At 39.1% G+C, this 14,870-nt stretch overlaps 1 protein-coding gene across 1 annotated transcript in view; it reads right to left on the bottom strand.

Moving 5' to 3' along the window:
* LOC308651222 (guanine nucleotide-binding protein subunit alpha-12-like) overlaps nt 1-13,108 on the bottom strand; it is a gene marked incomplete at its 5' end in the record, with an annotated part of 101,849 nt that extends 88,741 nt beyond the window's left edge. Inside the window, 2 exons of the mRNA XM_081298174.1 lie at nt 12,701-12,919; nt 13,103-13,108. Of these exons, the coding sequence (XP_081154300.1) occupies nt 12,701-12,919; nt 13,103-13,108 (225 nt within the window). The remainder of the gene's footprint in view (nt 1-12,700; nt 12,920-13,102) is intronic.
* Nucleotides 13,109-14,870: the final 1,762 nt, after the last annotated feature.

Raw genomic sequence — 14,870 nt, 5'->3', positions numbered from 1 at the left:
CCCCAGTTCCAACAACAACAACAACAAAAGAGATGTCTCGCTGTGTTGCCCAGGCTGGTCTTGAACTTGTGGGCTTCATGGATCCTCCTGTCTCTGCTCCTGAGTAGCTGGGTTTACAAGTGCCTTATCACACCTGGCTCTTCAAGACAAATATCTTAACTGGCAAAATAAACATACAGAAAAACTATTGCAAGGGTCAGAAACTTTACACTCTGCTTTCCCTTAAAGGACAGTTGACACTATGTAGCTTTGTCCAGCCATTTGATACAAGAGGAAAGAAGACTCAGATTCATTGTTTGAATACAAATAAATAATAATAGCTACAGAATAAATTGAACCAGCCTGTCTCTTAAGCAAAGTACCAGGTCTATTACACTATATAAGTTTCTTGGATTTGAAGATAGCCCTATAATTACATCTCTAGATGAGCCTCAAGTTTAAATCTTCAGCTACATTTAAAAAAATGATACCATCCATGGACCCACTCTCAACTATGTAACAACAAAATGATTATGAGCTGTCAACAGAACCTTGTTCAGCATCTAGCAGCTATGTTCCAAATATCACACTACAGGTGACTAAAGGCCAAAAACTGCTCCCTGACATGATTGGTTACAATGTAAACTTGGAAGCTAGAGGGCATTTAGGGCTCTGAATCTCAACAATGGCCAGAGGGGTGTGTCTGTATGTCTCTCAACTGATGGAAAAAGATGTTTTTGGTTTCGGGCATTACTAAAAAACCAACCATGTGTTTCCCAGTGTAAAAGTAAATTTGCTTACTTAAATGAAATTTTCCAACAAGGCAATAAAAACTCAACTGTGCTCCAGACCCCAGAAGCAGCTTTGTGCTTCTGCTCTCACGCAAACCCACTGCAGCACTGAGTCCCAAGCAGTACTTTGTGAGCCCAAGACATGCAGAATCTTGCAGGCAAGAGTTGCAAAGTGCTTAAAAACACAAATTAGCAACTGGGCATGGTGGCTCACACCTATATGACCAGCAGCCTTGGAGGCTGAGGCAGGGGGATCACAAGTTCAAAGCCAGCTTCAGCAACTCTCAGTGAGACCCTGATTGTAAAATTAAAAGAAAGGGCTGAGAATGTGGCTCAGTGGTTAAGCGCCCCTGGGTTCACTCCTGGTACAAACAAACAAAACAAAACCCAACAACAAAATACGAAAACCAAAAACCAAAAAATGCAAATCAGCAATGTTGGCATCTTCAAAGTCTTAAACACAAAAACAACAAAATTCTAAAAAAACAAAACAAAACAAAACAAAAAAAAAAAAACCCAAAAAGTAAAAGAAAAAGAAACTTCCAAAAAGTTAGCTTAATCTTAACTATTCTACAATAAAAGTTCTTAATAATAAAGTAGTTCCTAGACCACTTGTAGGCCCACTCTTGGAACTTAGGGCATTCAGAAAACCCCTTGGAATGATGTGTATATACATGAATTTTCCAGGGATCAAACCCACAGCTTTTAGCTAGAATGTGATGAATACAGGGTATGTCAAAATCTACCACAATCTGACCAGTTGCGTTGACTAGGAAATTCCATGTAGCTCCTGTGCTGAGTCTCCTTTTAATATTTTTCCCTGTTAGAGTTTTCTTCATTGATATCTGAGTGTGGTGGTGTACTTCTGTAATCTCAACAACTCAGGAGGTTGAGGCAGGTGGATCAAGTTTGAGGCCAGCCTGAGCAACTTAGTGAGACCTTGTTCCAAATTAGATAAAAAGGACTGGAGGTATAGCTTAGTGGTAAAACACCCCTGGGTTCAAGCACCAGCACCCCCAATAAATAAATAAATAAATAAATGAAAATAAACAACAATCACAAAACCAATTTCACTGGTAGACTTCTGTAGCACTGAGATGGTCTCATTTGTGAATCCTACTATACCTGTTGAAATCTTGTAGAGCCTTCCAAAGCCAGCTCAAATCACACCTCCTGGACAAGGCCTTTCAGCTTCCTCAGCCAGTGTTAATCTTCCCTGTTCTCCCACCAACTCACTACTTCCATAGTGGTGCTTACAGGGTGTACATTCACACTCTATGTTAAGTATATTTGTGCAACTGTCTCTCCAGTTTAACAGATGAGGGTTGAGAACAGGCACTTTTCATTGACTACTCCTTATGCCACTAGCGCCTAGCATAAGGCCTTGCATATTTGTTGAATGTAATTTTTTCATTTCATTGTCAACAGTATCAACAATTCAGTTGTCAATTCTTTTGTTTCAGAGACCACCCATTCTAGTAATCAAATCTTCAAGAAGTTTCTAAAATCAGCAATACACACACACACACACACACACATATACATAAGGTGGAACTATGTTGGAGTGGTTAGAAGAGATACCAATGCAATTATGGGCATGGTATTATGTATATTCAATAAAAAAAACCTTCGAACAACTTATTTACTTCTAACTGGATATGAAATTCAGTCATTAAAAATGTTCTTGAGCCAGGTGCAGCTACGCAGAAGACTGAGGCAGGAGGATCACAAGTTTGAGGCCTCCTTGGCAACTTAATGAAACCCTATCTCCAAATAAAATAAAAAAGGGTAGGGATGTGGCTCAGAGGTAGAGCACTTGCCTCACATGTATGAAGCCTTGGGTTCAATACCCTGCACTGCAAAAGAAAAAAGAAAACAGAAAAAAGAAAAACCCAAAACCCTCTTGTAATGCATGTTATCACACACAAGAGGCTATGGAACTACTATAAATCAAATCCAAGCTGGGTTTGAGCTTGTGCCAAGTGGAGGTATTAATTTGGAGCAAACTCCAAATATCAAACACACGAACTTTAAGGAAAGCCCACTAAGGAAATGAGAGAGTTTCATCTTTAAGATTATAAAAGAATGAACCAGTCTTACTGGAACTATTTATAGCAAGTCAAAGCAACTAGTAGATTCACATAATTAACTGCAGAGGATGGTTGGAGGTAATGAAGTTAAAGAAATCACATATTCAAATTCAGGCACACCTGTGATTAAGAACACCACATCTAGAATCAAAGAACAAGGGGGATAAGACTGCCGTACCATCAAGATGGAGTATCTCCACCCCTAAAAAATCTTGGATATAACATGGCAGGCTATGGGGCGTGACAGCACATGCCTGTAATCCCAGCTACTTGGAAGGCTAAGGTAGAAGGATTGCAAGTTCGAGACCAGCCTCAGCAATTTAGCAAGACCCTGTCTCAAAATTTAAAATAAAATAAAATGGCTGGGCAGAGCACCTGGTTCAATCCCCAGTACTGCAAAACACAGTATCAAGAAAACACAATAAGCAAATGTGGGAAAGAAGGTAGGCTGCCTCGGAACCTCTGGACTTGAAGGACATGCTGGTGAGTCCCCTGGGTATCCTGTTACCTCCTACCCACACAAATCAGGTGTTGCAGAGGGCAGCTGGAAGAGACAGGAGGCAGAGGAAAAAAGAGCCCCAAGATGAGCCAGGTGCAAATGCACCTAGGGAGAGATGGGATTACAGCAGGAGACCCTTTGGCAATGCCTACTGTTATGGTTTGGATATGAGGTGTCCCCCACAGCTCACATGTGAGACAATGCAAGAAGGTTCACAGGAAAAATGATTGGGCTGTGAGTCTTAACCAATCAGTGAATTAATCCCCTCATAGGGATTAGCTGAGTGGAAACTGAAGTGGTAGGGTGTGGCTGGAGGAGAGGGGACTTGGGGGTGTGGCTTTGAAGCACATATTTGCATCTGGCAACTAGTGACTGACCTCTCTGCTTCCTGATCATCATGTCACCGCCTTCCCTCTGCCACACTCTTGAGGAATGGAGCCTGCTGTCTGTGGACTGAGACCTCTGAAGCCGTGAGCCCCCAAATAAATGTTTCCTCCTCTGCAATTGTGCTGGTCGGGTCTTTTAGTCACAGCAGTGAAAAAGCTGTCTAAAATACCCACTCTGCTCCAGCCAAACACCAACAAAAACCCCACATATGCCACCCATTGACGTTTCAGCAAAGTTTCGAGGGGAGGGAAGTTGGTTTTCCGTCATCTTCCTGCCCTGAGGAAACAGCTGGTACTCCCAAGTGGCCCAGCAGGTAGTTCTGGCAGGCCAGACAGGAATCCGACTCCCCCCTCTGCCTGAAGAGCAAATCCCCTACAGGAATAGTGTCAGCAGGGCCCTGGGGGCCTGAACCTTGGCCTCAAACAGGACCCTAACCCAATGACTAGGAGGTGGCAGGAGGCTGATGCTACAACCCCACTCAAGAAGGTAATAGTCTTGGTGACCTGGAGGTCAATAACCAAAGAGCAAAGAGCTCAGCCATCAGTTCCAGGAGAAGAGAAAACCAGTGGGACTGAGAAAGTATTTGAAGAAAAAATACCTGAAAAATCCCCTGTATTTGACAAAACACATAAAGGCACAGATTCAGTAAATTGTATAATCCCCAAATAGAATAATCTGAAAGAAACCTATGCTAAGATGAATCATAATCAAACTTCTGAAAACTAAAGATGATGGAAAAATCTTAAAAGCAACCAGAGAACAAAAAAAGCATTAATTTATAGAGGGACACCAAATCAAATGACAACATCTTCTCATCTGAAACTGGGAAGGCACATTCTTCAACTACTAAAAGAACCGAGAGCTTGAACTCTACAGCTGGCAAAAAAAATGTCCCTTAGGAATGAAGGGAGGGACTGGGGTTGTGGCTCAGTGGTAGAGCGCTTGCCTAGCACATTCGAGGCCCTGAGTTCAATCCTCAGCACCATATATAAATAAATAAAATAAAGGGAAATATATATATATATATGAATGAAGGGGAAATAAAGAGGTTTCTTTTTTTTAAATTTTTTTATTATTAGTTGTTCAAAACATTACAAAGCTCTTGACATATCAAATTTCATACATTTGATTCAAGCAGATTATGAACTCCCATTTTTACCCCGTATACATATTGCAGATTCACATTGGTTCCACATCCACTTTTTTACATACTGCCATACTAGTGTCTGTTGTATTCTGCTGCCCTTCCTATCCTCTACTATCCCCCCTCCCCTCCCAGAAGTTTCTTGGATGAAAGAAAGCCTGGAGAATCTATTGCAAGCAGACTTATTCTTAAAGAACAGCCAGCTGCAGTTTTTTTAAACAGAAAGGGAATGAGAACAGAAGGCTGTGAACTCCAGAAAGGAGAGAGGACCATCAGAAGAGTAAGAAGAGGTGCAGATATAAAAGATAAGAAGAGGACATTAGTAATATTCCACTTTTATATTTATATTTAAAATATTTATATTTATACTTAAAATATTTATATTTGAAAAGTGGAGAGGGTAAACTAAATGGAAACTTAATGTGGTAAAACACCCTTGTCAGGAGACTTGGATAAGTTACCTATGTATATTGTAAATCTAGAACTACCAAGAAATTGATTCAAAATGCAATACTAAAAAAATCAATCAAGATGGAGTCCTAAAACATGTTCAGATAGCCCATAAAAAAGTAAGAACAAAACAGAAAAACAACAACAACAACAAAAAAAAACCCAAAAGAAGAGAATTTCGTTGGATTAGATAAAGGGGAATGAAGGGAAGGGAGGGAGAATGGGAATAGAAGGACAATAGAACGATTGGACATAACTTTCCTATTCATATATGAATACACAACCAGTATAACTCCACATCATGTATAATCACAAAATGGGAGATTACACTCCATGTACGCATGGATATTTTTTAATATCTTTTTTTAAAGTTGTAGACGGACATAATACATTCTATTGTCAATAGAATAAAAAATTTATACAAATAAAAAAATTTCAAAAACCCAAAAGGATTCTCTAAAAAATTTTCAAAAATCCAAATTATTGGGGCTGGGGTTGTTGATCAGTGGTACTGCACTTGCCTAGTATGTGTGAGACACTGGGTTTGAGCCTTAGCACCACATAAAGATAAATAAATAAAGCTATTATGTCCATCTACAACTTAAAAAAAAAGATGTTAAAAAAATCCAAATTATTCCCTAACACATTAATAATAATTATTATTATTATTAATAACCTTAACTTAAATGCAAATAATCTAAATATTCAAATTAATTAAAATTGGAAGATTGGATTAAAAAATCCACACAAAAGTCACTTCAAAACAATATGGGTAGGTTAAAAGAATGGAAAAAACCAGACACCCTGAAAGCATTAATAAAAACAGAAGTGGAGGGGCTCGGGGGAAGAGCACTCGCCCAGCATGCATGGGGCACTGTGTTCAATCCTCAGCACCACATAAAAATAAAATAAAGGTATGTGTCCACCTACAATTTAAAAATAAATATTAAAAAAAAAACCCAGAAGTGGGTATGTGAAGATAACTGATAAAGACACTTTTAGCACAAAAAAAATTACTATAGATGATTTCCTGACTTACTATGTTTCAGCTTTTTTGACTTTATCATAGTGCAATAGCCATCCACATTCCATAGAAACCTACTTCAATATCTTAATATTGATCTTCTCTGGTCTAGTAGAATGCAGTAAGATACGTGTGATACTGGGCAGCAGCTCCAGCTTAGCCTCACATGTCCTCAGGATTAAAAACTGAACACAACAGTGTACTGTGTTGCCAAGCTAGGATGTTCAGTAGGTTAGGTGTGTATTAAATGCATTTTGACTTATAACAGTTTCAATTTACAAAGAGTTGCAAATTGACAGGATGAGTAATCACATTGTAATTTAAGGGACATCTGTAAAGACAAGAGAGGACATTACATAATGGCAAAGGCTCAATCTATCAGGTAGATAATAATCCCAATTGTTTATGTACCACATAAACACTGACAGAATTAAAGAAGAAATTGGGAGCTTTCATATCCAACCCTCAGCAAGTGATAGAACTACTGAACAAAATTTCATCAAGGATACAGAGTCAACAGCCGTGTTAACCAGCAGCATCAACTGACGATATGTAGAACACTCCAACAAATAACAGAATACATATTTTTTTCCCAAATGCCTATGGAATATTTACCAACATAGGACCACAAAACATATGACAGATAGACCATATTCTGGGTCATAAAAGTAACCTCGACAAATTTCAAAGAACTGAAATTATACAATGTGTGTTCTCTAAACATACTAGAGTCAAACTAGAAATTAGTAATAGAAATTAGTAATAGAAAGATAATAGAAAAATCTCCAAACATTTGTAAACTACAGCACACTTATAAATAAATAATCCATGAGTCAAAGAAGACATCTCGAAAGAAATAAAATACCCATGAAACTGAATAAAAATGAAAGTAGAACATTCAAATTTTGTGGACACAGCTATAGCTGTGCTGAGAGGGGAAATTGCAACACTTAAAATGTTTATATTAGAAATGAGAAAAGATCTCAATAAGTAATCTAAGTCTCTAACTCAAGAAAATAGGGGTGGGGAGAACAAAATAAATCTAAGGTAAATGGACAAAAGAAGCAAAGAACAGAAATAAATGAAATTGAAAACAAGGAAATGAAGCGGGGGTGGAATCAATGGAATCAAAAGCTGGTTCTTTTTGGTTGGGGGCAAAAAAAATCAATAGAATGGTAAGCTTCTATGAAGACTGACAAAAATACAGAAAGCAAAAATCATCAACATCAGATCAGAAAGAGAAGATAATCAGTACTTTAATCACTCTTATTCAACATAATACTGGAAGTTATAGCCTTTGCTGTAAGACAAGAAAAAGAAATAAAATTCATACCAATTGGGGAAGAAGAAGTAAAACTCCCTACTTGTAGCTAACAAACTAACATGATGGTCTATGTAGAGTTCAAAGAATCCACAGGAAAGCTCTTCTGATGTAATTTTCAGCAAGGTCATGGGATGCAAGACCAAGATATAAAAAACAATCACATTGTTTTCATTAACAATGAGTATGTGGAAATTGAAAGTAAGAGGACAATCTCATTTACAATTGCTTTAAAGAAATATTTAAATACTTAGGTATAAAATTAATAAATCATGTACAGAATATATATGCTGCAATGTGAAAAAGGCTGATAAAAGAAATCAAAGACTTAAATGAATGCATACCATGTTTAGGGATTGGAAGACTTAATTTAGCAAAGCTATCAATTTTCTCTCATTTGATTCATATTAATATAATTGCTGTTAGCATCCCAACAAAGTTTTAAAAAACAGACACAGACAAAGCTGATTTCTAAAATTTATCAGAAAAAAAAAGGCACAGGCCCTGAAATAACTAAAGTGATCTTGAAAAAGACAAAATAGGAGAAATCACCCTATCTGATATTAAAATTGAATTATGTAATAATCAACATAATGTGATAGTAGCACGAGGATGAACATACAGATCAATGGAACAGAAAAGAGAACTCAGAAACAGACCTACATAAATATGCCCACCTGGTTTTTGACAAATGCATGAAACTATTCAATAGAAGGATGGCCTTTTCAACAAATGGTACCTGAGCACCTGAATATTCACAGGCAGAAAAAAATGAACTTTGGTCTAAATCTCATACCTTACACAAAAATTAACTCAATGTAGATCACACACTAAAAATGTAAAATGTGAAACCACAAAACTTTTAGAAAAAAGTAAGGAAAAAATCTTTGAGATCCAGAGCTATGCAGAATTCTCAGACTTGATGTCAAAAGCATGATCTATAAAAGAAAAATATTGGTAAACTAGGCCTCATTGAAAACAAAAATTTTGCTCTACAAAGGTGCCTGTTAAAAAAATAAAATGCCAGCCCACAGACTGCAAGAAAATATGTATAATTCATCATCTATAACAAAGGTCTAGTATTTAGAATATATAAAGAATTCCCTAAACTCAACAATAAAAAAACAAACAACCTAATAAGAAAATGGACAAAAACAGGGAAACACTTTCCCAAAGAAAATAAATGAATGGCAAATAAGCACATGAAAAAATGTTCATCATCATTAACCATTACAGAAATGCAAATTAAAACTATAAGAATCTGGAGGCTAAGGCAAGAGAATCATGAGTTCAAAAGCCAGCCTCAGCAACAGTGAGGTGCTAAGCAACTCAGTGAGACCCTGTCTCCAAATAAAAATACAAAATAGGGATTATGCTCAGCCATAGAAAGCTTGCCTAGCACACGCAGGGCGCTGGGTTCGATCCTCAGCACCACATAAAAATAAATGAATGGAATAAAGGTATTGTGTCCAGCTACAACTAAAAAAAAAATATATATATATATATATATATTTTTTTTTTTTTTTAAATACAAAATAGGACTGGGAATGTGGCTCAGTGGTTGAATGCCCCTCAGTTTAATCCCTGGTACCAAAACAAAACAAAAAGCCCCCCCAAACTACAAGAAGATGTCATTATACACCTATCAAAATAACTGAAATAAAAAACAATGACACCAAATGCTGGCAAAGATGCAGAGAAACTGGCTTTCTTATACATTGATAATGGCAATGTAAAATAGCACATCATTTGGGAAATAAACTGGCAGTTTCTTATGAAACTAAATGTGCAACTACCACATGAGCCAGTAATTGTATGCATGAGCATTTATCCCAGATATATGAAAAATTATGTAGGTATAAATGTAGGTACATGAATGTTTAAAGGAGATTTATTTGTAATAGAAACTGGAAACAACCCAAACATCCTTCAATAGGAGAAGAGTTAAATGGTGGACTCAGCAATAAAACGGCAAGATGGGCTGGGGTTGTAGCTCAGTGGTAGAGTGTTCACCTAGCATGTGTGAGGCACTGGGTTTGATCCTCAGCACCACATAAAAATAAAATAAAGATACTGTGTCCACCTACAACTAAAAAATAAATATTAAACAAAGGCAAGAACTATAGATACACGCAACTACTTGCACTGAATCTCCAAGGAATTATGCTAAGAGATAAGAGCTGATTTTAAAAGATCACATTCTGTAAGATTCCATTCATACAACATTCTTCCAATAACAAAATTATAGAATTGAAGAATATATCAGTCACTGATAGGGTCTGGGAGGGGAGCATAAAAAAAGAGATTGCAAAAGGGCAACTAGAGAGCCTTTTAGTGATGGTCTGGGTCCTGCCTGTATCATTGCCAATATTCTGGTTGTAGTGTTGTAGTACAGTTTTACAACATATTACCATTGAGCAAAAGTGGGTAGAGGGTATACAGGATCTCTGTGTTATTCTTACAACTGCACAGGACTCTGATTATTGCAAAATTAAAAGTTTGATTAAAAAAGACCAGGTTTGGTTTCCAGCTCTGCCATCTGCTAATTAGATAGCCGAAACCTTGAGATTTTAAAACTCTATCTTCAATTTCCTTATTGGCTAAATGGGACAATACCATTTGAAAGTGTTATGAAAATTAAATGCCATACAGAAAGGGTCTGGCACATTATGCATAGCACAGATTGCTTTAAAAATAGCCTCTATAAATATTATTCTGAACAGTATCATTCAAATGTCCACAATTGAAGCTACTACAAAGCCATTTACTTAAAAAGTCTCTTTCTGAAGTTATTTTGGCCAAATAAAAATGGGAATGGGGGAGAGGAAAAGTTTTTTGTTGTTTCAAATTAAAAGATGAATTTCTAACTAGAATTTAAAATCCTCACAATGGATAAAATGAGTTTAATATAGAACTACAATTAGTCAGAAACAAATTGGGGCCAGGCACGGTGGCACACACCTATAATCCCAGTGGCTTGGGAAAGTGAGGCAGGAGGATTTCGAGTTCAGCAAAAATGAGGCACTAAGCAATTCAGTGAGACCCTGTCTCTAAATAAAAGACAAAATAGGGCTGGGGATGTGGCTCAGTGGTTGAGTGCCCCTGAATTCAATCTCCACCTCCCCCCCTCCAAAAAAAAAAAAACAAATTGGGAAAGAAAATTTAATATTATTTAACAAATCTTATTTCTCTTGATAAGGAAGAGAGTAAAAGTTAACATTCATATGCATTGGGAAAAGGTTAAGACTGAGTTTTCTAAAATATGCTTCGGGTACCAAGTTGGATTTGAGCCCTCTGTTTCTGAATATTTTTCCTGCATCCTGAACTGAAAGAAACCAGGAGACAGTGAACCAGCCAAATTTGCCTGTTCCGAGGTCTAGGAAAGCAGCAAAAATTAAACTAGCCTTTTGAAGAGAAGTTAAGAGAGCAGGTTCTGAGAGATATTCAAGTGCACTTTACCCTAGAAGATGAGGAGATTTTTGAAGCACACAATTGATCTCTAATGAGCTGCACTGGGCACCTCCTCTTTAAAGTTCATCAAGTGTTTGGCCAGAGCCCTGACTGGAGGGGCTTTTGAAAGAGGTGAAAAGGAAAGGGATGTTTTATCATTCAGATTATTTTCTTCCCATCACAATCCCAAATGACCTATTTGTGTTGAAATGAGATATTTTAGTAACAAAAATGTAAAGTGGGAATACCGGCCTGGAATTCTGGGGCTCAGGATCTTGGCACCATGGCCAGAGGGGAGCTTCCAGGGTGAAGTGAAAGAGATGTCCCAGATTCGATTCTCCTGCCCTTTGCTAAATGTAAACTCCCTCAGGTAGCATAAAATTGAGTCTCCAGGCAGGTTTTCTGGTAGATAAATGTCTCTCCACGTCTGCTTGGAGACAACTGTTCCTCAGACCTGTAACTTGGCTTCTCCAAAATGGACTTGGGAAAAGTTGAAGAGTGGGGCATGAAAAGTGTATAGATAAGAAACTCAAAAAGGAAATGACCCAATCTAGGTGCAGGACTGACTCTCTCCTCTCCCCTTCTCATCAGTTTTCTCCAGATTTCCTTTCTCTGGGGCCTTTTACACGAGCTCACAGTAGTGAGACACTGGAAAGTGGACAGTCAACTCTACCGTTCCTTCCGCAAACACAGCAAAGATATAAAGGGAGCAAGACACAATGTAAGGATTTTATTTGTATCCTGGTCAAACAAATAAAACTTATAAAGCAACAATGGAAGAAATCTGGACACTGACTGGATATTTGGCAACATTAAGGAGTTACTACTTTTACTAATAACCTTTTTCATTAATGGTAATATATATATTTTTTTAAAACAAGGCCTTTATCTTGAGCGATCTTATGTTTTCTATGGCCACTGTACAACGTCTGGAATTTGCTTGGAGATCATGGGGGCATAGGTGAACTGGGCTGGCCTGGACATGATCGCTGTTGAAGCTGAGAGGTGTACACTACAGTTCTTTCTACTATCTTCGCTACTTTTGTATATGCTTGAAATTTTCCTACTATAAAGTTAAAACTTAAGATTGATGACTGGTTCTCCTCCAGACTTCACTGCTCTTCGGGGCTTGCTGCTGGCTGGGCAGGGCAAATTCAGCTCCCTCACCCAGCGCAGCTGCAGGGGAAACCCTGGACTCCATCCTGCCAGGGTGCGTCCAGGGGGGGCTTTCTCCATCACCAAGCACCCCTCCGCCCCCAAGTCTCCAGAAGTTGGCCAGCTTCTACTCTTAACGTCCCCAAGCACCGGAGAAGGGGCAAAGCCACCAGGCCGACGGGGACTAGGGGGCGTGCAGGAGAGCCCCAGGTGACCCAGGCTAGTGGCCCCCTCGACTCCGTGCAGGGGTACCTGGTCGCGGGAGCAGTGGACGACGCTGCGAGCCAGGCGGCGCCGCAGAGCGGGGGACAAAGCGCGCGGCCGTGGCCCCAGCTTGCGCGCGCCTGGCCGCCGCTACCAGCGCCCACCTGGACACAGGTGTGCGGGCGGGGCAGGGCGGGCCCGCTCACCTTGAGGATGTTGTCGAAGATGGTGTCGCGGAACTCCAGCAGAGCCTTCTGGTCGAATTCGCGGCCGTGAATGATGCGCATCTGCTTGAGGAAGGTGGACTTGCCGCTCTCGCCGGCGCCCAGCAGCAGGATCTTGACCAGGCGCCGCACCGCGCGCCGCTCGCGGGCCAGCAGCGCGTCGATGTCGCGGCTGCGCCTCCGGAGGGCCTTGATAACTGGCTGAGATTGGCCTTGAACTTGTGATCCTCCTACCTTAGCCTCCCAAATTACTTGGATTACTATGTGCCATCACATGTGTGGTTTGAGCCCTTTGTTTATTTTTCAGCAGTGATTTGCTTAGTTGCCCAGGCTGTCCTAACTTGCCATTGTCTTGCTGCAGCCTCCTGAAGTTGTTGGGATTACAGGCATGTTGGTGTAGGTGGCTTTCAAATAATTTTGTTCACTCAAACTGTGTAATACAGGAGGCCAACCTTCAGTTTACAGTAGCTATGAAAATACATGCTGGATACTTTGGCAAATTAAACTTATTGAGGAAGTAAAAATTAGTAGCCAGTAATAACTTCTAATATTTAGTACAGTGTTGATCTCTAATGAAACTCTAAGGACAAGGGCGTAGTTCTTCATGGGCTTCTCCCTTTGTGAATATGACATCATGTGTACAGTGGCTAAGGAGAACATTTCTGTTGTGGTGGTGGTGGGGACTGAACCCAGGGCGTCACAGATGGTAGGCAAGTGTTCAAACACTGAACTATATTCTCAGCCCTGAAATATTTTTTTTTAATTTAGTTGTAGGGCTGGGGATGTGGCTCAGGCGGTAGCGCGCTCTCCTGGCATGCGTGCGGCCCGGGTTCGATCCTCAGCACCACATACCAACAAAGATGTTGTGTCCGCCGAGAACTAAAAAATAAATATTAAAAATTCTCTCTCTCTCCTCTCTCATTCTCTCTTAAAAAAAAAAAAACACATACAAACAAAGATGTTATGTCCGCCGAAAACTAAAAAACAAATATTAAAATTCTAAAAAAAATAAATTTAGTTGTAGATGAACACACAGTATCTTTATTTTTGTGGTGCTGAAGATTGAACCCAGTGCCTCACACATTCAAGACAAGCACTTTATCACTGAGTTACAGTCTCAGCCCTCTGAAATTATTTTTGAAAGAAGCACAGTATGTGAACATAGTAGGGTATAATTGAGGAAGCAGAGAATAGTGGAGTGTGATCCTATTTAGGGTAGCTATTTGAAATGACATCTGGTTAGTTAGGTTAGAGCTGATATATTTATATAATGGGGACTAATCATGTCTATTTTGTAAATAGTGAATTTACAATCGAAAACTAGCTTTCTGGAGCTAGTTGCCTAACACATAAGTTCACTCCTATTTTTATCTTACGCTGTCATAAGTCTTTTTTTTTTTTTAAAGAGTGAGAGTGACAGAATTTTATTTTAATATTTATTTTTTAGTTTTCGTCGGACACAACATCTTTGTTTGTATATGGTGCTGAGGATCGAACCCGGGCCGCACACATGCCAGGCGAGCACGATACCGCTTGAGCCACATCCCCCGCCCCTGTCATAAGTCTAAAGGTGGTGCCTTCTTTCTCCATTGGGAATCTTCATATTTGACATAGAAATTAGAGTAAGGGAGTTAGGAATAATTGAATATTTTTTTGCCCTAATTAAGGAAGTAAGAAAAGTTACCTTATTTGTGGTCAGGCCCCACTGTTAGCAAGCGTGAGGCACTGGGTTCGAATCTCGACACTACATAAAAACAAAGTGAAGGGCTGGGGATGTGGCTCAAGGAGTATCACGCTTGCCTGGCATGCATGCAGTCTGGGTTTGATCCTCAGCACCACATACAAATGAAGATGTTGCGTCCGCTGAAAACTAAAAAATAAAATAAAATAAAATAAAAACAACAAAGTGAAGGTATTGTGTCCACTTATAACTGAAAAACAATACTAAAAAAAAAGAAATTTAGGGCTGGAGTTGTGGCTCAGAGGTAGAGCGCCCGCCTCGCTCGTGTGCGACCCTGGGTTCGATCTTCAGCACCACATAAAAATAAATAAACAAAATAAAGATATTGTGCCCACGTATAACTAAGAAAATATATATATATAAAGAAATTTGATAGTTTGATTAATGAAACTGAGAAAATGTTGCTTAATA

This window comes from Spermophilus citellus (genome assembly GCF_964194105.1).
Source record: "Spermophilus citellus genome assembly, chromosome: 6".
NCBI classification, from domain to species: Eukaryota; Metazoa; Chordata; class Mammalia; order Rodentia; family Sciuridae; genus Spermophilus; species Spermophilus citellus.
Note: the sequence above shows the minus strand (reverse complement) of the source record. Positions and strands in the feature narration are given on the sequence as shown.